The sequence below is a fragment of the Gallinula chloropus genome, assembly GCF_964237585.1.
Source record: "Gallinula chloropus genome assembly, chromosome: 19".
In the NCBI taxonomy this organism is placed as follows: domain Eukaryota; kingdom Metazoa; phylum Chordata; class Aves; order Gruiformes; family Rallidae; genus Gallinula; species Gallinula chloropus.
In genome coordinates, this window is record NC_140104.1 from 11973904 (window position 1) to 11997337 (window position 23434).

A 23434-nucleotide genomic window follows, 5' to 3' on the forward strand; every position below is an offset into this window, starting at 1 on the left:
CGCCGCCGCCCGCGGTGCCCCGCTCCGCGCCCAGCCCCGCCACCCAAAATGGCGGCCCCTGCCCTGACCTCACCTACCGGATGTGATCGCGCGCGAGGAGACGTGAGGAAGGCGTGGCGTCATCTGGGCGCGCGGCTCGGGGGCGGGGGCGGCTCGGCTCCCTGCGCGTGCGCAGGGCGGGCTGGAGGGCGGGAGGCGGGAGGCGGGAACGGGGCGCTGAGGGGAGTCGGGGGTCGGGGGCTGCGCTATGGGTACATGGGAGCAGCGCCGGCCACCCCCCCCCCCCCCCCCCCCCCCCCCCCGCCCCGGGCTGGGCTGGGCTCTCCTCACGCCTCACTGGTCCCCTCGCACCGGCTTTTCTGTCACGGGCTGGCGGGAGGAGGGATCGGGGCGCCGGTGGTGTAGCCGCGCCCCCTGTCCCGGGAGGGTGGCTGTGGCCTGTCTCCGCAGGCGTTAGGAGGGCTGCCGGCCATTCCCCGTGCGTCCCGATTCCCCGGTGGCTTCCTCAGCTGGCTGCGGTATCTGCCTGAGGCCGGGCTGCCCGCAGCTGGCCCTGCTGCTGCCTCCCGGGCTGTGCCGGCGGTTCCTGCCCTCATCCACCCGCTCCCAGCCCGCGGGTGTGCGGCTGTTTTCACGGGACTGCTGGCTGAACTGGGGCAGCGAGCTTGTTCTGCCTGGGAAAACAGCCCTGCAAAGAAAAGGTTGATTTTTATGCGGGGCAATGCGCTGACCGTGTTGCCACAGCAGCTCGCAAACAGAGGAGAGCTGAAGTCCCACTTGTGCTGCACACACACAAGCCACGAGTGATGCCTGAAAGATCTTTACCTCTTTCCCCTTGTTCTCCAAGATATTTTTAAAGCCAAAGTTACGTCTACAGAGGTGTACTGAATTCTGTTCCAGCTGCGCTCAATTCTGTCAGCTTTTTTTCCTGACAGGAACGTGCATTTTGCAATTGTGGGGGTCTCCAGGCAGCAGCATTCGCATAGATGTGATGTTAGAGCACAGCTGTCCTTAGCTGTGAGGGTGCTGTGGTCCTGCCTGCCTGACAGCATCTCTGCTTTCTTGCAGGGTGCTTTGCAGCCATGTAACTATCCCATGGATGCGACTTTGGCATTGTGTCAGGTTGTATTAACCTTCGTAATATCCCAGTGAGAAGATCTTCTGTCTTAAAACTGGGGGCCTGTGGTTCACCGAATGTGTAAGAAAACACCAGGTGCTTGATTTTGGCTTGGCTGGTGGTTTAACAAATGAACATCCTGCCTCTGCTGGTCCTGTTCTCTCTCCAGATGGACTGTAGGTAGGAGCCAGTCATAATCTATTTGGAAACTGGTCCCAGTTTCCCTGGTGATGTGTGGTGTTGCAGAAATAGCACGCTTCCCTGCCCAGGTTTTTCACAGATTTGAAAAACTGCAGGTCCTTGTTGAGAGCCCAGGACGCTCGGAGAGTTCAATCACAGCAGCAAGACATGGCATCAATTCTGCTCAGTTATTCACAGACATTAAACAAACCAGAACTTTCCTATAATGGCAGAATTAATATTTTTTCTGGTTTCTGCCAGACCACTGTGAAAGAACCTTCACAGCTTCACCGAGGGCATGCGGAGTGCTTTTCCCTCCCTTCCCAGTCCCACCCATGTACCCCTTCTCCCCCTTTTTTCTGCTGAACCGCAAAACTACAGCAGTTGGTTTGCTTCAGGTTTGGTTTTCTCTGCAGAAGCAGTTGGAAATGTTGTTGCAAGAGTACCCTCTGGTGGTCAGTTCTGAGATCAGAGATGATTACAGAACCATAGAATCACAGAATGTGTTGGGTTGGAAGGGACCTTTAAAGGCCACCTAGTCCAACCCCCCTGCAGTGAGCAGGGACATCTTTATCGATCAGGTTGCTCAGAGCCCCATCGAACCTGACCTTGAATGTCTCCAGGGATGGGGCCTCCACTATGTCTTTGGGCACCCTGTTCCAGTGATCTACCACCCTCATAGTGAAGAACATTTTCCTAATATCCAAACTAAAGCTCCTGTTTTCTAGTTTAAAACAATCACCCCTCGTCCTACTGCTCCGTGCCCTCAAGAACGGTTCTTCCCCACCTTCCTTATAGGCACCTTTCAGGGACTAGCAGGCTGCTATAAGGTTTCCCCCAGATCCTTCTCTTCTCCAAGCTGAAACCCTGCTGTAAGACAGTCCTTTTGCAACTTCCATGCTGGAATGACTTCTTATTCAGTCACTCTCTGGCCTTCATTAATTGTAACAGCCTTTTATTCCTCTGGGCTTCTCCAGATAATGAGCTTTTCCAAATTCCTTTTTATCTCCCATGTTTAACCCCCACACTCCTGGGTAGTTTACTACCCTTGACGCATCTTTTCTGGCTACAATAAACTGGGAGCCCTTCTGCCCAAACCTGCTTCCTAATCTGGTCTTGCAACCTGAGACTGATGTGAAAGACAAACAAACTTCTTGGCTGAAGTCTCAGAATAAAACTAAACTGGCTTGTAATTCTGAAGAATTCACTGTTATTAATAATGAGATTCTGAAATCTGGAGAGACTATTCCATTCTGCTTTTCCTCTCCTGATTTTATTGTCCCTAACAGTCAGTCTCAAGATGATTTGGGTTCTTTCCTTCTTCCTCTTTACCACCTCCTTCTCAGAGACAAGGTGTTTCTCCTGAGGTATCACAATGCACACCATGTGCTAACATTGTGGTCCTTTAGGCAAAGCTTTGCACATCCTTTAAACAGTTTGTTGCTGCTTCAACATACCTCATTCAGTACATGGAGAAATCTTAAACTGCCCCCCCCCCCCCCCCCAGGCCCGTGGCCACACAAGGGTCTGTCATTATGCACCCCCAACATGACTCCACATTAACACGACTCAGATGGGCATATATCACATCAGTGAGTGAGTCTTGAAACTGCGCCAGGCGGAGGGCGCTGTGTTCTGTCCTCAGCGACTGTCAAGGATGTGAAAACAAAGTAAGGAAACATCTGGGTTCACTAAAGGCTTCATCTGCTCACGACAGCAGCACAAGGCAACCTGGTGTCATCCCAGCTCACCCTAAACATTACTTTGGAGGCTTAGGCTTTGTAAACGGGTTCCAGATCATGTACATCAGTGCTGTATCCTACTTAAAGGGTTAAAGCAAAAGGAGGGAAAAAAAGGAGCATCTTTTGGTTTCTTTTCCTCATGACCTCAAGAAATCTCGTTTCTGCCACAGGAATGTTATTTCTTCTGGCAGTTGTTTCACAGTCTGCTGCTTGCAGTAGGTGTCCATGTCCTGTTTGCTAGTGATGGGCACGTTGTCTGCGTGTGGCCACTGCCGTAAGCATTCCCACCTGGCTGGGAAGTGTCGCCTGGGTTGGAGGTTCCTGCCAGGTGCTGGCTGTGATGTCACCACCAAATATAGCCCTTTTGGTGAACGTGGGTGACATCAGCTATTGTGTACAGACCTCTGCAGAAACCGTTAAAAATAAATAAGCTTGGAGCATGTGACAGGTAGCAGGGAGGTCACCACTGGATTATGTGCAAGGGGAGGAGCCTGTATGTTGCCAGCCACAAATTCTTGTTCATGAAGTCAAAATTTGCTGCTGGGTTGTGTTGGGAATCCCAGAATCACCAGGGTGGGAAGGGACCTGGAGAGCTCATGGGGTCCACCCCCCCTGCCAAAGCAGCTCCCCAGCTCATATTGCACAGGGCGGTGTCCAGAGGGGGCTGGAATCTCTCCAGAGATGGAGACTCCACACGCCCTGGGCAGCCTGTCCCAGGGCTCCCTCACCCTCACCGTGTGAAAGTTGTTCTGCATGTTTGTCAGTTGGAGGAACAGCGACGTGTCAGGGGATGGATGGGCCTGGGGGGGTTTTGCTTTGAGAAAAACACGTAGCCCTGGGGAATGGAGCAGCAGGCGCGGGGTGGAAGGGCCCAGCAGCCGGGAAACAGGCAGAGTTATTACTGCAGCGAGCCGGGTGTGATGGCGAGGGGGGGGACACCACTTGAAGGAGATGCCGCTGTGGAGCAGGCTGGTTGTGGCCTTTTACCTCGCAGGTGAGGCGCTGCCATGGGTGAGCCAAAGCCCCTCGGCTCCAGCAGGGTTCTGGTCCCCTGTGTGGTGGAGCTGATTAACGTTAATTAGGGGCATGAAGCACTTGCCCAGCCAGGGTGGGATGGTCAGGCCACCGGCAGAGAGGGCTCCTCGCTTGGCAACACCTTAAGACACCCGCGGCGGGGACACACGGTGCGCTAAAGGGAACAGCGGAGCCCCAGAGCGGCAGGACACGGGCTGGCTGCGGGGACCTCCGAGCCCCGAATCAGCTGGAGCCTGTCAGAGGCGCGAAGCGCCGCGGGGAGCTTCCCGCGCACGGGGAGCTCACGGCGCCTCCGCAAGAAGCGGAACCGGCGGGAACGAGGTCTGGGCCTTGCGACCGACACCCCCCCCCCCCCCCCAGCCCCGCCCGGCTCTGTATTGCCACGCGCGCCGCTCGCTCCTTCCCGCTGCCCCCGGACCGGCGGTGCCTGGGGGAAAATGGCGGGGGCCGCCTGGAGGACCGGCGGCGCCGCTACCGCTCTATCTCCCCGTCTCTATGGCCGCGCGGCTCGGTCCCCCCATTCCCGCTCTACGTTCGTGTGGCGCTCTATCCGCCCTGACGTCTCGGTGGTTGGGTCAAGGCGGCGGCGCTCTGTGCCGCGGCGGTGCCGTCTCGCTGGCCGGGCGGAGGGCGGGCCTAGTGAGGAGCCATGGCGGCGGTGCGGGGCCTGCGGATCTCGGTAAAGGCGGAGGCGACGGCGACAACGGCAACGGAGCCCCGCGGCCCGGAGCCTGAGCCTATGGAAGTGGAAGAGGGCGAGCTGGAGACCATCCCTGTCAGGCGCTCGCTGCGGGAGCTCATTCCGGTAAAGGGCGTCGCAGGCGGCGGGAGGGGGACACGGGGACGAAGGAGGGACCGGCTACCGGGGGGGGGGGGGCAGGGTGCGTGGGGGGTGTGCGGGGCTCTGTAAGGGCGTTTGGGGGTACGTTCCGGGGGAAAAAGGGGCGACTCGGGGTGGGGCGTGTGCGCGGGGAATGATGGGGTGAGGGTGGCGGGAGTGGAGGGCGTGAGGGGACTTGGGGTGCCTGAGGGGAGTGGGGAGGGGGCAGGTGACCCCTGAGGGTGGCGGCCGGGACGTGCTTGGGAGCGAAGGGAATAGAGGAGGCAGGGGGAGAGGATTTGGGGTGTAGGGGCAGAGGGTGTAGCGAGGCTGTGGGTGGGAGAGTGTGAAAGGAGGGAACGTAGGGACGACCTAAAGGAGGGAGCCGGGGGGGTGACTGAGTTGGAGGCACTGGGACTGTGGGCTCGGAGGTGTGGGGTTGGGGGGGTTTCCTTTCCAGCCCCCTCTCCCCCCTTTCTTTGGTTTTTTTTTCCTTGTTTTTGCCAGTTGTTCCTGTACAGGTTTTAGTAGGATCAGGTCTAATACATAAAAATAGGTCAGAGTTCTTCTAACCTCCCAAGTAGTCTTTTGCTCCCAAAACTCGTGTGGAAATGCCTTCAGAAACTAACCTCTAATTAACTGATTTACCAACGTGCTTGAACTTACATGCTTCCTGAGTCAACTGTAGACAGTTGGGGTCTTTAACAAGAAAAGCCAAAAAACGTTCTTTTTAATAACTTTAAAAGTTTGGCAGTTTTACAGAAACTTTGATGCTGTTGCTAAGAAAAGCAGTTAGGTTGTGTGTACATTGGTATTTCTAAACTGAGTGGCCTACTTTCTAGAAAAAGTCATTTAGCCAAAATAATTATTGCAGCAGAAGTGTAAACAACACGTTTATCCCTGGGGAAAGCAAGGTGTGGCCTTCCAGCTCCAGACTTTTGCCATGTGATGGTCCTGAGGGGGACAGAATGAGAAGGTGCTGTCTGTACATGTGCAAACCATGGAAGGAGCAGAACTGGGTCATTGGTCCAGGGGCTGTGTGGTTTAGTGTGGTCTTGTAAATTCATCAATCTTGACTGATGTAAATGAAACTTGTAGGTTTTTTCCCCCCAGCATTCTTCACATTTACTATTTGTCAGGAGGGCTGTATCAGAAAAGTGTTGCTCCATCTTGCTGGTATTTGGAAGTTGGGTTTGATGTGTTGATAGGAATAGGGGTAAATAACTTCTTTAATTGTGGATGTGGCTTGGTGTCCTGACTTCTGAGATGAAAAGTTGCAAATTGACACTCTGGGAGTGTCGGATCTGTCCATGTTTTACAGGGAAATTGTACCCAAAACCAAAATTGTGGAAATTTTAGTTAGGAAAAGTGTTTGACTCTCTCTGTATTGCTGAGAGAGAATAGGTAAAAACCCTAGCAGCAGCAGATCCAGAAACTGAATTATGCCAGAGTAACAAATCCTGATGGGAAAGTTTGATTCAGTTCACTTGCTTTTACCTTCACTGACATGAAAGAAAGTTACTGCTTGTGTACCTGTCTCTGTAGGGATGGAGCTTGGAGTAAGGATCAAGGAAAAGAGGATGTATGTCTCATAGAAATGGCCAGGTATTTTTTTCAGTGTAGAAAGTATGTTGCTCTTACTGTTCATTGAGATTTCACCACCGTTTTGCTTTGTTTTAGGACACCAGCAGGAGATATGAAAACAAAGCTGGGAGCTTCATTACTGGAATAGATGTAACTTCCAAGGTAATTATTGCTACTGGGAAGGATTGAACCCCTTCATTTATTTCTCCCCCATCAGTGTAGAAGCTGAGCCTCATGGTCAGATAGCTGGCATTTTTCAGTGGCTAGAGAATCCTCCTTTTGATTGCAGCCTGTGTCAGGGCAGAACATCACTTGTAAGAGTTACCATTTCTAAGCTACAAAAATTTGTGTGCCAAAACCTGGAAATACTTCTATGGAAGTGGGATTGGCACCACTCAACATTGCAAAATCAAACCCTCTGAGACACGTCAGGTGAGGTGGGCTGGGTTTTTTCCCCTATTAGGTGAGTGACAGAAGGAACAACAGGCACTTGTGGGAAAATGTAGTTTCACTGCCTTCTGTTTTCCAAGAGCATCTTATTGTTTCATTATTTAAGACACAGTTTGAATAAAATGAACAGCTGTTGCATTTAAATAACTTGAAGTTACATAATTCTGTGGAACTTAATCCTATAGCTCATCTCTGTGCATCAAATACCAGATTGGCTGTTGTTTCATGTTGTACAGTTAACCACTATGTTCTGTAGTGGAGAAAAAGCATTTAGGCATGTTTTATAGGAGTGATACAGCTTCCTGTGTTCTAACAAAAATACCAATCCCCACCCCAACAGTGTGTTGACAAATGACACGTATTCCCATTTTGCACTACTGAAGCTTAAGAGGATTGTGCTTATCAAAGGGTATGGAAAGTATTCCAGATGAAGCTTGAAAATCAAGTGTTTTGGTTTCACTATGTAGCTTGTGTGTATTTTAACTTGGTGAAGAATTTGAAGGTCCCCTAGTCAGGGGAAAGCTGTCATCTTTAATGATGCAGCTCTGAAAAACTTTGCAGAAATGTAGTCAAAGATGTTTGAGCAGTCTTTAAAAACTAGTTAATAATTCTATGTTTATTTGGATGATTTTTTTTTGCTTAATCCAAAGTTGTCATCCAAATTTAACTTTGATTAGTAAGGTTCAAAAGTGCATAGCACTTCCCAATAAATTCTGTAGAACAATGAACTTAGTTTCAAAAGTTGCACAAGCTCCACATAAGCTGTTGCTCGTGAGCTACCTAAAAGCAGCTTGAATTGCCAGTTTAATAGGATCTCTATAGTCAGCACTCCAGCTAGTGTTAAATTCATGCTCAGAGAGGCAAGTTTACCCTTCTGTATGCATTTAAAAACCAGGGGAAAATCCATTAAAAGATTAATTTTCCACATGGTAGAAATGCTTGGTTTAAGACAGGTTGGTTGGGCTTTTTTATGAGCACAGCCACTGTATATTTGTTATGAAGGAAAAGATAATGTTACTGTTCCATCGTGGAGTCTGAGCACTGTCCAAGAGAGCTTGTTTTCCATGCATCTCAATTCCCATTATCTTGCTGGACCTGCATTAAAACTATTGCATGGCACAGAAATATTGCAGGGAATGATTTCTGCATGCTGAAACGTACAGATCTCTTCAGAATTGATAAGAGTTATTAAAATGGCTTGTTGCTCTCTGGGAAATTCAATTTGAAATCCCTTCTTGGGAATGCTGCTGTGATTCCTGTTCTGACTGTGGTGTTATGCATCCTGCAGGAAGCCATTGAAAAAAAGGAACAAAGAGCAAAACGCTTTCATTTTCGAGCTGAAGTGAATCTTGCCCAAAGGAATGTGGCACTGGATCGGGACATGATGAAGAAAGGTAGGTATTTATCCCACAGACAAGTAGCAAGGATCCCTTTGTTTACTTCCTCACAGTTCCTTTACTTGATTTATCCTGTAGAGGAGGTTTTCCCAGATCACTGCCAAAATTAATAGCTTTATTTTTCCACATCTCTGTTTTAATATCCTACCCATTGAGTAGTTTAAAAAGCAATGAGCTTTGCTCCTCTCTTTACCTGCCCAGGAGGAAGAAAACATTTTCTTTTTGTGTATCTTATTTACTGTTTGGCAGTGACACTTAGTGCTCCACACCCAAAATAAATCTCCTGGATCCCTGCTGCATTAAGAATTTTTAAGTTCTTTGAAGAGCCCTTGGTCCCTGTTTGTGTATGAGAGGAGGACTTTGTGTCTGGTGCACCGTTTTCTCTGCTGTACACACAATGAAGCTGGACTGGGTGCACGTGTGCTCTTAGATGACAAGTTGGGCATCTTGGAGTATAAGCAGATCAGCCAGAGGATGTGTGCACAACAGATTGGTGCTTTTGGCACCCAGTTAGTTCTCAAAGCTTTTTTTATTTTTTCTAACTGGCAGCTTGGACCCACTAAGCTGTGGCCTGTGACAGCTCTGTCAGAGGACACGAGTGGAAGGGCTTGGTGTGGGCGTCCCGGTCTCGGGCCTCATTGGTATTCTGGCTCTTTAGTACTTCATGGTAGTACTTTGGCAGCATTAAAAACAATTTAAAGTGTTTTAAGGCAGTTTGATTGCTATGCAGTACTTGCACCTATCAATTCTAAGAATTCTAAGTTTTGCAGTGTGGAATAATAATTCAAGTGGTTTAGACTGCTGTACATCGTACTTTGCTTTAATTAGCTTCCCTTTGGCTTCTTTAAAATGTTTGCTTTGTAAACACCTATGTTGCTAATATAAAAGCTTGCTTTATAGAAATGAGTACCTGTTTTGTATCTCTTCCTCTTTATAGCAATTCCTAAAGTGAGACTGGACACAATTTACATTTGTGGAGTGGATGAGATGAGTACACAGGACATCTTTGCCTATTTCAAAGAGTATCCTCCTGCTCATATTGAGTGGTTAGATGATACATCATGTAAGTAAATGGAGTCTTTTGTCTGTAATTCTTACCTTGTTTAGTTTTGGGTTTGTTTGCTTGTTTCTTTTCCACTGTCAGTCATAGTTGTTTTTCAGATGTCTTAGTGGCTTTCAGAATCACTGGTATTAGTCTGTCTGAGTTTCCCTGTCATTTGCCTTAGTCAAAATATATGTAGAAGGAAAGAGTTAATAGCATATGGTGAAAATCAAACCCACTGTCTGGTTGAGTATTTACCATTAGCAAGAGATAGCAGGTCTCCAAGTGGAAAAAAAAAATTAAAGTTCTAAAATGTTGTGCTGCTTACCTCTTGACATAAGTAGTGTACTTGGTGGTGAGTGTCACAGAAGGTGACATTCTGAGAAGACTGGGCTGTGTGCAGTTAGGCAGATTGGTATGTGTCCTGGTTTCAGTGCTGAGAGAGTGAATTTTCTTTCTAGTAGCTTGTGTAGTGCTGTGCTTTGGATCTAGTATGAGAATAATGTTGATAATGTGATGTTTTCAATTGTTGCTAGGTAGTTTTAAGTGCTACACTGAGTCAAGGACTTTAGAGCTTCTCACACCCTGCCAGGTGCACAAGAAGCTGGGAGAACACAGTCAGGACAGTTGGCCCAGAATGACCATGGGCATTCATATGACATCATGCTCTGTAAATAACTGGGGAAGCTGGCTGGGGGGTGGGATCACTGTTCCAAAACAGGCTGGGCATCGGCTTGTTTTGTCCTTCCAGGTACGCTGAGCAGTTGTGTTTGTGCATCAGTTGTTTTCATAATAATAATGATAATAAAAATATTATTTATTATTGTCTTTTGTTATCCTATTAAACTGCATTTATTTCAACCCACAAATTTGGTTTTTTCCATTGTGCTCCCCATCCCCTTGAGAGGGGTAAGAGTGAGTGAGTGCCTGTGCCACAAAACCATGACAGCATGGGTTTGTGCTGGGAAGTAGCAGACTTGTTGCCCTATTTTAGTGTGTTCTCAAGGAGAAATTGGTGGGTGGAATAAGGTAGTAGCTGAATGTGATTTACACAGATTGGAAGAGGGATGTAAATTCACATTGCATGGTGTAAGCATGCAGTGAGATTGCCAGAGAGATAGAAGGTTGTTGACAGTCATGCTTTCTACAGTGATACTATACATTGTACAAGAGCTGTTTGACACAGTTGGCTGCTGGATCATGGAATTGGAAGGCTCTGAGATTGGTATGTGGCTAGAAATCCTGTAGCTGAAATCGTAGAAAAAGAAGTAAGAGCCAGTACAGGTTTTCCAATTGGATTGTGTGCTGGAAAATGGTTTATTGACAAGTGTGATTATGACCTGAGAATTAGTAGTATGGTTCCCTGGAATGACCTTGAAAGAATTATGTTCCAGTGCAAGACAAAAGATATGGTATGCTACAAAATACCCATAACCTTGAAGTCACTGTGTGTGACAGCATGATAGACTGTCACAACCTGGTGGAAAATTTGAAATGCAATGAGCCCTGGGTGGACAGTGGCAGTAAAGAGCTGCTAGATGAACTGGTGGTGATGCATAAAGCTAGCAAGTGCACTGCTTACCTGTATATGAGCCTACATTTCCAAGATTGTCTGACTGTCCTTTCTCTTAGACGTTACATGTAACAGCTTGCCAGCTTCACTTGGGGAAAATATCAAGGAACAGCATTGTCTTTTCAGCATAGATTTGCGTCTCAGCATGGCAAAAATTTTCATGTTCCCAACTGAATTACATCTCAAGGTATCTTAGTGCAAAGGTGAATTTAGACAGTGTTCTGTCTTTCAGAATGATGAATGTAAAGTGATAAAAGCTTTGAAAATTTGGAGATGTGAAGAGCAGGTAGGCATACGTAATTGCAAAGTTGTTAGCCAGACATTGAAGTTTGTATCTGGGTGTCCTTCACCTTGTAAATCTTGTCTGCTCAAGTCATTTAAGGGAGAAACTTTTATTTTGGGACACTGTATAGTTTTCTTGATATCTGAATACACTCTGGTTAATGGCAGAGCAGTAAATGACATTTGTTGCTGCATTTACATTGAATGCAGCTCTGCAGAAAGCTTTTGTTCAAAACCTGTTTCCAAGCAGTTTTAGCTCTTTCAATTTCAACTTCTGTGAAACGCTTTCTGTTGACCCATAATGTTACATTTTAGTATCAGCAGATGATACTGAAAGCATATACTGAATCATATTGTTAACTTGTGTACCTGATACTCTGTGCAAAGTGCTTGAGCAGTCTGTTTTCCCCTATTTTCCTGCTTTTTAGAAAAGATTAACAGATTTCCACAATAAAGTCCAAGGTTCTGTTAAATTGCTAAAGGCAAAACAATCAAGGCTTCTTTCTTCTCCTCTCCCCACCCCCTTAATGGTATTTGTGTACTGTTCATGAAATGACACACACATTCATGAGTACACTGACCCCGATGGAATATTCTCAATTACTATGCTCAGGGAAACAGTCTCTTAACATATATGGTTGTGCATTTCAGCTATTTTAGTTTTATCAGTTGAATCTTAATGTGATGAAAGTTGAGTCTCCTCCAGCTTAAACAATTTTTTTAAAGAATATGATGTTCCCTGTAAGCTTTGTATCTGATCACTGTTTTGTTTGGTCACTATCTAAGAACATTCCTGAACGTGTGTTATTTCCTTCCAGAAAAGCAGTGTATGTGACTGCTTTTATAAACACTGCATTTTGTTTCTGTATGTGTTCATGTCTGTCACAGGTAACGTGGTCTGGCTTGATGAAGTAACAGCAACACGGGCGCTAATAAATATGAGTTCCTTGCCTGATCAGGAGAAGACGAAAAGCAGAGAAAACAATGAAGAGAAGACAGCTGAAAAAACCAAGAAAGGTAGATTGAGATGTGCATATATAGACATCACCTCCTTAAATCAATGAAACTTTCAACTTGTGCTTGGGTACTGCGTAATCGAAATTACTGAAGGAGCTTCTGTCGTATAGTTTCAGGTAAATGTATTCTGCCACTTTAAAAAAGGCTTTCATCTTGGAAACCTTTTGAAGAAGCTGCTTCTTAAAAGGTGGGTTGGAGCTAGACCAAAAGCAGTTATGCAGTTGATGCGGAGCGTGTTAGCCCCAGGGTGCTGTTCAGATACGATATTGATAGTGGTACGTGTTGCACAGAAAGATGTCTGTATGATGTGTGTACAAAGGGTGGATTTTAAGGGGGGAAAAAAGCAGGTCTAAGAAAATGGCCTATTTATGCAATACCACAGTTGATGCCTTTCTTGATACACCACCAAACCCAAATTTCAACAAGTGCATAGGTCACAGTGATGTGACACTGTGTTGCTTCACCACTGCCTATATCCTCTCTAAATCTGGGTATCCTACTTTCAAGAAGGAAGCGTACTGAAAGGTCAGTTACAAAAGAGCAAAGCAGTGAAAGTACATCTTAATGTTGGGATAAACCTGCATGCCATAACTGTAAATATATTTGACTTTTATGGGTGTAAATTAAAAATTGGACTTTTGCTGCCTTAGGACTGTGTTGTTGTTAGGCTGGTGTGATAAATTGCTGTGGTTCAAAGCATCATACCACACAGCACAAAGCAGAGAGAGATGATGTATTTATCAACTCTTCTGTAGATTTTGCTTGAACATGCTGTACGTACACAATGCAAGAGGCCAATCTCTGTGTTACATATTTGCAGTGCTACCAAAAGCCTTTCTAGAAAGTTTGGAGTTTAGAGCTTTGTTAAACTTCTGGATCCTTCCAACTCAGTCCCTTTTCTTTCTGTTGCTTTTCTCCACACTGTGGTGGCTTCTCAACCATCCATGTGACTTTCATTTTTGCACAAATGTTGATAATGCTTCAAGTAAGACTTGTTATGAAATTTTTGGAGATTAGGGACTGTCTTGTTTAAATGGAGCATAAACAGAGAGATTTAATCTGGTGGCTACAAATTACATATTGTGTCATCATTGCACCACATCTCAAAATAAAAATGGTCACCTAAATTACTCCTACATAAGCTTATTCACCTGTTCATCTGGAAAAGTGGGATATTAGATAAAGTACAAACTATTCAATTACATGCTGAGGTATGAGGTACATCTAGAGATACCGGACTAATCTGGCTTAATTGCATCATTCTTTCCTTAGACATTTGAGGGCTGTTTAGACATTGAGGGAAGCAAGAGACCAGTCTCTACTGTGACAAGCATCAGAAGCTTATTTAGGGGGAAAAAATGCTTGATGTTGTCCCTGATGGACCTCAACTATTTAGGTTTGGATTTGGCTTGTTTGTTTACCAAAATTCCCTCTTTGGTTTCTGTTTGGCTAATCATGCTTTGCTCTTTCCTTTGAACTTGTCAGCATCTTTTGGACTGCTGCTGCTCTCTGTTTTAAGTTTTCAAGTCTGCTGTTGGATAAGATTAAGTTTGGGAACTCTGAAACATAAAACTGGGGCTATCTTTTGTCTTGTGTCCATGACTTGAGATCTTTGCACATGGTATTGGTATATGTTGATAGTTGTCCATATTAACTGGTTTTTTTTCTATGACTGAAAATAACCAAACTCAACAAATCCAATATTGATTTTCTTAACTCTGAGACAAAAAGAACCCTGAAAAAAATCTATGCAAGCATCTCATAATTCTAGTATTTCTAGGAGTGTATGCTCTCTTGTTACTTGTTTCACGCTGAAATTAAGTCACTAAGATATATTTTTTTCCTCCTCTCTCTTTAGAATAATAACCTGTTTGACATTGTTAGTATGGGAGACTTGTAGGTACTTGCAGCATTTTAAAGGGAGGCTGAAGGAAATAGTTATGCTTTTTATGGTCTTGGCCTTGTTAATCTGTGTCATACCCTGAAATGTAATGCAATTTCATTTGCTTTCAAAGAATTAATAATCCATGTGTGTTGCTGCAGGCTGTCAGCACAGAGCCTGTCTAGTTAATGTTATTTTGTGCTCATGGCACTTTAAATTCCTGTAAGCATTTACTGTTTGGTTGTTCTCTAGGCTGCACAGAAGAAAGGATAACACCTTCAGGTTGGTTTCAGAGAATGTAGGTGGTACAAATGGTGGTTTCAAATGTAATGAATGTAGGTGGTTTCAAATGTGATTGGTGCACTAAAATGGAGGTTATTTTTTTTCCCCCAATTATTTTCTTTCTTAGAAAAGCAGGAGGAAAGTTCTGATGATGAGACAGAAGAAGGCGAGGTTGAGGATGACAATCCAAGTGACGTTGAGGTCAGTACAGAGGGGAAGTGAAAACATGGTTTTAGCAGTTTTGCTCTGACTGGTGTAAAGCTTTCATAACGTTATAGTTTTAACCATATATATTTGCAACTCACACTTTAATTACCAAAGTAAATTAGATGGGGTAGGGGAATGTCAAGAAGTGCAGATGTGCTGTTGGAGGGAATAGCTAGTGTTTTGTGGAAGTAGATTTTGAAGAGCTAGGCCAGCTGCTCTTTCCTGCTGAGAGGAGGCAATGAAAGAATAGTGGAAGGCAACTGCCACTCAGCAATGCAGGCAGTGCTTAGAGACAAACAGGCTTTAGGCTGCCCACAGATACTTGTGGGAATCAGCATATACATTGATGTTTTGTAAGTAATTTAATCTTCACAGACGGAATATAATAGGTGTGATTAGTATTTAGGAGTGGCTCAGTGAACACTTGTATGTCATGAAGTCTGAATTTTAGTTTCTATAAAGCAGATATAAATGGAAAAAGTGCCTTGCAGTCATTGTGTGAGGGCAAAACCCTTTAGCTATGAAACAAGCAAGAAAATCAATTAGTTCTTCATTGTACAAGTCATGCTGTTTATTTTCCTCATCTCAGTCAGTAGTATAGTGTCATTTGAAAATGACTGGATTTAATAATCTGAGATGATGTTATGAAGGAAGAGAAGATTTTAAAACTTTAGTGCACAGTGCTTAAAAAATTCAGATTGGTTTGTTGAGAAAAAAAGAGGCTTCATTTGAACATAATTTGAAAAGTAACTTTTGTAGCAATCAGTTGATTTGCTTCCCTATCAGCAATCCATTTTCATTCAGCACTAATTTTATTTTTGAGTCCAAAATACCTTTTTTGCCCCCCAAAGTTGGATGCCCTCTCCCAGGTAGAAGAGGATTCTCTCCTGCGTAATGATCTTCGCCCTGCCAATAAGCTGGCTAAAGGAAACAAGCTATTCATGAGATTTGCTACTAAAGGTAAATGAACAGCTTCACAAGCATAATGAATTAATTGCGTGTTTTAGTTTTATTTGTTGATTAATTAACGATGTGAAGTACATAACATTTTTTTGCAAAATTGTTAGGTGTTTTGTTAATTGTTAGGCATTAAGATTTTGCAATAAATCCACATATAGTGTGTGAATTAAATCCAATTCAAGCTGTATGAAAAGTACTGTACATAAATTTATCTTGGGCTCAAGACATTCTTCCCAATACACTAGGGTAGGTTTTATGATGCCCTTTTCCACAGAGGTAAATTCCACATTCTATAAATACGAAAATAATTGGAGATGCTGATGAGGTATTAGTGGAAATTATTGCTAACTACAATTGAGTTATTTGTGAGTAAAATGAAAATCCATGTAACTTCTGGGCCATGTGAGATGTGACACATCCATAAAGGAAAGAAGGGTCACGGATAAGGTGAGTACAGCCTCCAGCAGTTGCAGTGGGATGTAATGCTCTGCTAAGCTGATAGTAGGAACTGAGTCTCCTTAGAGTTAAGTTTCCAGACACAAATAAAACTGCAGTGGTAGGAGAAATTTCAGAGGTGTCAGCAAAATCGTATCCTTGATGAAGGAGATTGAATATATCTTACAGATCAATATTTCTTCAGTCTTACTTTCTTTAGATGGTTATTTATCTTTATGCTAGTGTTGTAAAAGATATCCTAAAAGGGAAATACTCCTTTATGGCTTTTTCAGATGATAAAAAGGAACTGGGAGCTGCGAGGCGAAGTCAGTATTACATGAAATACGGCAACCCGAATTATGGGGGCATGAAGGGGATTCTTAGCAATTCCTGGTGAGTGCTGGATAGCAGAATTGAAATGTTGTGGATAATTGGACAAAATAGTCTAAAACTGTTCTAATTTGTGGGGTTTCTTTCTGTTCAGTTTATGTAGATGCTTCTTACATGTAGATAATGTTATTTCAATGTGACTGTGAAGTGGAAGCTTAGCTTGGAGAAGAGGAGGCTGAGGGGAGACCTTATCACCACCTACAACTGCCTGAAGGGAGGTTGTAGAGAGGTGGATGATGGTCTCTTCAGCCAGGGGACAGGAGATGGGACAAGGGGAAATGGCCTCAAGCTGTGCCAGGGCAGGTTTAGATTGGATATTAGAAAAAAATTTTTTACTGAAGGAGTTGTCAGGGCCTGGAACAGGCTGCCCAGGGAGGGGGTTGAGTCACCTTCCCTGGATGTGTTCAAAAAAAGGGTTGATGAGGTACTCTAGGATGGGAATGGTTGGACTTGATGATCTTCAAAGGTCTCTTCCAACCATGTGTGTGTGAAAGGGGAGTGTTTTTCTCACAGAAACAAAGAATGTTTATATTCAAAACATGGAGAACAGATCTCTGATGTAGATGTACGTCACCTCTTAAAGCAAGTGATGATGGCATATGCTTAATCCAAGACCAAATACGGCTCATTCACGGTGCCTTTCCTGTGAGAGGAATGTCATTCTTTCTATGGTGTTGCAGGAAACGACGGTACCATTCACGTCGAATCCATCGGGATGTGATAAAGAAAAGGACCCTTATCGGGGATGACGTTGGCTTGACTCCTCCTTACAAACATCGTCATTCAGGTAACTGCCAATATGTCAAAGGAATCATGTTCTTAGTGCTTGCAGGGAACAAACCAGGCAGAAACTTGCACGCTGCTGCTGATTACATTTAAGTTGTTGATTTATATTTAAATATGTACATGTGAATTTCTTCTTGGTGTTCCTACTTATAGGACACAAAAGGATTGTCACAGACCCAGCAGTTGTCACGTTAAGCTCTGCAAGATCATAGGAATTGTTACACTTAGTTCATGAAGTAACCATGCCTACTACATGAGGCAGTTCTACTTCATGCATTAAGTCCCATTTTATGCTTGGGCAGGCTTCTGAGAGTGAACTTTTTTTTTTCTCCTGAGATGATTTTCTTCCACTTAGAATCATAGAATTGTAGGGGTTGGAAGGGACCTCGAGAGATCATTGGGTCCAACCCCCCTGCCAAAGCAGGCTACTCTCTAATATATACTCAGAAAATTTTACAAAGTATTCTCTGTCTTTAGCCTTAGAGAACTACAGAGACTCATTTGTAGTGGGTCATTAGTTAGAGATTTCTTTTTTTTCCTTAAGGTACCTTATACAAATGACAAACTTCAGTTTATCAGAATAAGTTTATTTTTCTACAGGCCTAGTAAACGTTCCTGAGGAGCCTATTGAAGAGGAAGAAGAGGAGGAGGAAGATCAGGATATGGATGAAGATGACAGAGTTGTGGTAGAGTACCGTGATGAACTGCAAGCTTTCAAGCAGTCCCGAGAGCGCAGTGCAGCACGACGATCGAGTGCTAGTGCATCTGATTCTGATGAAATGGACTATGATCTTGAACTGAAAATGATATCAACACCCTCTCCCAAAAAGAGCATGAAAATGACAATGTATGCAGATGAGGTGGAATCACAACTGAAAAATATTAGGTAAAAGTTTCTTGCTCTTTAAAGGCTTCAGTGAAAAGGCATTCTGATTTTTAAGTAGTGACAGTTGACAAAGCATGGACAAACCCTTGAAGCTACTTTTTCAATTCTGAACATAATTTTGTAGTTGATACTTCAAAAAGAAATACAAAATGCAAAAAATGGCAATACAGGCTTTAATTACAATTAACTTTTAAAAATGTAGCTTTTATTGCAGATTGCTCTAACTCTCCATATTATAATAATGGAGCTTGTAGCAGAATCAATATCAATGAATGCAAACAAGCACAGTTAACTCTTGCATATCATGGCTAGGCCAGGGAGAAAGAACTCCTCTTTCTTTATCCCTTTACCCCTTCCTCACTTTTCAGGAAGAAGAATAACCCTGAAGTGTTGATGACAAAGAGGAATTTATGCTTATTATGGGCATATTAATAAAAATCCCATATGTTGTAGATTATTAAAATAACTTTAACATAGAATCATAGAATGGCATGGGTTGGAAGGGACCCCAAGAATCATAGAGCTCCACGCCCCCTCCCGCAGGCAGGGCCACCAACCTCCAGGCCTGGATCTACACAAGGTTGCGCAGGGCCCCATCCAGCCTGGCGTTGAACACTTCCAGGGACTCTCTCTGTAAAAAAACTTCCTCCTAATATCTAATCTAAACCTTCCTTCCTTTAGTTTTAATCCATCCCCCTTGTCCTGCCATTGTCTACCCTTTTAAAAAGTTGAATCCCCTCCTGTTCCTCTGCTCCCTTCAGGGACGGGAAGGCTGCAATGAGGTCCCCCCACAGCCTTCTCTTTTCCAGGCTGAACCAGCCCGGCTCCCTCAGCCTCTCTTCATAGGACAGCTGCTCCAGCCTTTTAATCATCTTCATGGCTCCTCTGACCCCTCTCCAACATCTGTCCCTTCAGTCTTCCGTTTATACTGCATTATAATGTCAGGGCTTCAAGGTTGCCTATCTGCTCTGAATTTTGACCCAGAGGCACTGCCTGAAGGAGACAAACTCAATACCTGCCTTGAAATGGGTCCTGAGGTATTTAATTGATTATTGCTGAACTGGAACATACGCTCTTCTAAGTAATGTTTTTACCTCTTGTTTTTTGGTAGATAAATGCTGGTACTACTGTTTCCTGTGATGGAATTTCTGTGATGTAAGACTTAAGAACTATACTAGGTTTTGTTTCATTTAGGGGACATGAAATCTGTTGTTATTTTCTTTAGGAATTCCATGCGAGCGGATAGCATAGCAACCAGTAACATCAAAAACAGGATTGGCAGTAAGGGATCATCAGAGAAAGTTGCAGATGTAAGACTACTGTTAGAAGAAAAACGTCAGAATAATACTGGGCCACGTCAGCCAAACAGCACTGTAAAATCAGGTAATTTAAAGCTCTGACATTGTGCAGAATAGCAAAGGACACACTAAAATGCTTAGATTCATTTCACATCTGTGCTCCGCTGCAGCTTACAAACCTGAGGGGATTCTGCTCAGCAGCAGTTTCTGCATCTATAGAGTTAACTTTCTGCTCAGTAAGACTGAGCTGGGGATTGCTTTGGGGAAAAAATGGAGTACATTTGAATTGGAGTAACATTTATTTTTATCCAATTTCATTGCCTGTTTCTATTTCCCCCCACTTTATCCTTTTTGATTCACACATTCTTTGGGGCAGAGAGTCTGTACATCTCTGAGAACATAGCATATGGGGGAGCTCATGTACAAAATGCAATGTGAAACCCCTGCTACTTATGTGAAAGAACAGGTGTTACGTGAATATGGATGTATTTTTCAATGAGCAGGCTTAACTGACCATTGCTTTTCTGACTCAGGTATGTGTAATTTCAGCTACCTCAGACATAACCATCTGGATAAAATGTACCTGGCTGACAAATGAGAGAGACCTTTCTCTATCAATGTAATGATAGTAATATTTTACCCCTCCTGCACGTTTTGGGGGTCTGACAAGTTGACACATATATCCTCTAACTTCTTTTGTCTTTGTTTTTGTTTGAATCTTCTTTAAGAACATTTACCTAAACCAGACAAAACCAGAGTGTAAGATTTGCATTGTGTGATAAGTATCAACATGTTTAGTATTCTTTATATTCTAGTTTTCATTTGATCCTGCAAGATATCAAGAAGTATTAGAATTCTAAAGCAAGGTATCTGTTATCCAAAAAGAATTGTTGAAGGCATACTGATTTTTGTATGATCACACCTCATGCTGGATCCATACATGCTGTGCTGCTAAAACAAATGCAGCAAACCATAGAATAACTTTTTAGCTCTTCTAGAGAGAGCATGACCTGAAAACATTATATTTTACAGATAAATTGCATTTATGTTGCCAGGTCTGAAATCTTGAGTATGAAAGACTTAAATGAAAAGACTGCAGAAAAGATTTAAAAAAAAAAAAGAATCAGTCTGGTTTCAAGTTGTATAAATTGTGAATGAGCATAAAATTATCTGGCAGAACTAGAGTAAATGCAACAGGATTTTTGTCATTTTAACCACTGAAAATATCCCTAGATGTGCGGCAAAGACTGGGCAAAAGACCACATTCTCCAGAAGTGAAACCTCCAAGCAGTACCTCTGCTCCTCGCCGAGAACCAATATCGGATGTACACAGCCGGTTAGGAATCCCCAAACAAGATGTAAAAGGCCTCTACTCTGATACCAGAGAGAAGAAATCAGGTTAGTTTTATGGAGAACATCTAATAGTGCAGTGCCAAATGCCTTGAGTGCAAGAGCTTTTTCAGCAGAAGATCATAAAGGGTTTTCAGTTGGGTGAAACTGAAAGATGAATTAGAAAATGTTTGCTTGGAGCTTTGAAATGTAAATACGTGTGGGTAGGCTGAGCTGAGTATTTTTATGAGCAATATTTTTATATAGGTATGCTTAAAAATGGAGGACTACTTTAACACTCTGGTCAAAGCAGGGCACTAAAACCAGTGTAATGAATGCAATGGCACTTTAGACAAGGGTGTAGCTGCAAATGGGAAACAGTGAACAAGATATTTTCATTCCAACTACTGCTTCAAAGCGTAGTAAGTTCCATGCTAAACCTTAAGATGGGAGGACTATGAAGAGTTTAATGGGAGGCAGTGAATTTAACACTTGGTTCTTCAGCCTTCCTCCAGAATTCCTCTTAGTCACAGAATCATAGAATCATAGGGGTTGGAAGGGACTTTGAGAGATCATCAGGTCCAACCCCCCTGCCAAAGCAGCTCTCCAGCTCATATTGCACTGGTCGGTGTCCAGATGGGGCTGGAATCTCTCCAGAGAAGGAGACTCCACCCCCCCTGGGTAGCCTGTCCCAGGGCTCTGTCACCCTCACTGGGGAAAAGTTCTTCCCCGTGTTGGTGTGGAACTTCCTGTGCTCCAACTTGCAGCCATTGCCCCTTGTCCTGTCCCCACAGGCTGCCCATTTCCCCCTGCATCCCACTTAAGATATTTATAAAAATTAATAAGGTCCCCCCTTAGTCTTCTTTTCTCCAGGCTGAACAGTCCCAGCTTTTCTTCATAGGGGAGATGCTCCAGGCCCTTCATCTTCGTAGCCTCCTCTGGACTCTCTCCAGGAGATCCCTGTCTTTTTTTATCCCAGGGAGCCCAGAACTGGAGACAATCCTGGCTTGGGGTTTTATTTTGGTCTCTCTTTTAATCTGTTTTTCATCTGAACTAGGTAATTTATGGACCAGATTAGGGTCTGCTCCAAAGACACAAGAGAAGACTTCAGATAAACCTGAAAACTCTGTGGCATCTCCAGAGGAAGATGATTCAGAGCTCCAGCGGGTTTGGGGTGCTCTCATTAAGGAAAAAGAACAGTCGCGGCAAAAGAAGAGCCGATTGGATAATTTACCCTCTCTACAGATTGAAATCAGCCGAGAAAGCAGTTCTGGCTCAGACACTGAATCATGATGGTTTTTGAATCCTCAGCCTCAAGATTGTGACTCTGCAGTGGGGCAAGATTTCCTTTGCCCAAAAAAGCTGGACACTGGCAAAGACTCTGCAGCGAAGGTTCCGGAAGCGTCTCTGTTCCTTTTATACAAACACAGAGATGCAGATACCACTTGAAACCTAAAGCAATCACGTTCGTCTGGAGCCCGTGGTTGGCCCTGTGTTATGTAGGGCATTGTCATATATGTTTATTACAGCAAGCCTTTAGTTAATTCTAGCAAAACACACTTCCCCAAGCTTTGAACTTAAAAGAAGAGGCAGAAGTGCTCTGTATTTTTAAGAAGACCTTTTTTGTTCTTAGTATTTTTAACATGGAGCCTTTCGACAAAATACTTTACGTGGTTCATCCAAAGAACGGGGCATTTCATAATCAACATCATTGCCTTGCCCTTCTGGCTCTTACCAGCACCTTTCCTTTCCTCTTGAAGTAATAACAATAATGCTTCCTGGGTGGGCAGCCAGCAAGGATAATGCCTGAAGGGGGACTATCACGTTCCCTTCCTCCAAAATACTGAATGTAAATCTAAGTTAAATGTTTTTGTGCAGTGAAATTTCACATAGTATCCAAGTAGCATCACTGCTCTCAAGGAATTCTGCTCATTTATTTTGGTGATACTATGTTCTGCTGTAGTAGGGATTGAGATGGTCAAGACTGCAAAGTTGGATGTTTGAGAATGGTGTAAATTCCTGAGGGTTTGGGTTGCTTGGGGGGTTTTTTGTTACATGATGAGAAATTCTGTTTCTTTCATCTGTTTTATGTTTCAAAGAAATCTAACAATTTAAAAACAAACATTTTTATATCTGTGAGAATTTTCCTGTTGGCCACGGTGAAAGCTATAGTGATGTTTTCCTACGTGCTGTTTAACTATATATATATATATATAACTGAAAGAGAAAAGGAAAACATAGGATCACTGTCTCGTGTCGATATTTTTGGATGTTCTTATTGTATAGTACATGTGGATGTGGACAGAGTTGACTTGTTACATTCATCTTTTTTACCTGCATACCCTCTTCAGGTAGGAAAAAGGTTTGATCAGTGTGCAACTGCATTTTTTTGTCTTACTGCCTTATGGCATTTAATTTGATTGCCAATCATTCTAAAGAAGGAATAACGCCAGCACATCACATTATGGGAAACAGGCAGGAAAAACATTGTCTGGTACATTTTCATAGTTTGAATATGTGTTTGCTTTGTCCCTGTTTCCTAGGTTTCCTAGGTGTCCCTGTTTCCTAGGTTCTGTCAGTCCAAAATGTCTCTGAATGTTTCTTTCCCCTTTCTGCTTTTTAAGAAATGTTTTATCATTTTTTTCCCTTATTTTTATATTCAGTTGAAGTAGGTTTGAGGCTTTACAGAAGCAGGGAATCTGCAGTTAACTTTTCTTACTGCTCTATCATGTAAGAATAG

At 43.7% G+C, this 23434-nt stretch overlaps 1 protein-coding gene across 1 annotated transcript; it reads left to right on the top strand.

Moving 5' to 3' along the window:
- Nucleotides 1-4708: 4708 nt before the first annotated feature.
- NCBP3 (nuclear cap binding subunit 3) lies at nt 4709-21987 on the top strand (the record flags this gene model as incomplete). The annotated part of the gene is made up of 13 exons (XM_084272946.1): nt 4709-4879; nt 6575-6640; nt 8217-8322; nt 9263-9388; nt 12111-12239; nt 14531-14604; nt 15462-15570; nt 16299-16398; nt 17076-17182; nt 17782-18067; nt 19293-19450; nt 20599-20763; nt 21752-21987. The coding sequence occupies exons 1-13, from the start codon at nt 4724-4726 to the stop codon at nt 21985-21987; spliced, it is 1818 nt and encodes a 605-aa protein (XP_084129072.1). The 5' UTR covers nt 4709-4723.
- Between the last annotated feature and the right edge of the window lie 1447 nt (nt 21988-23434).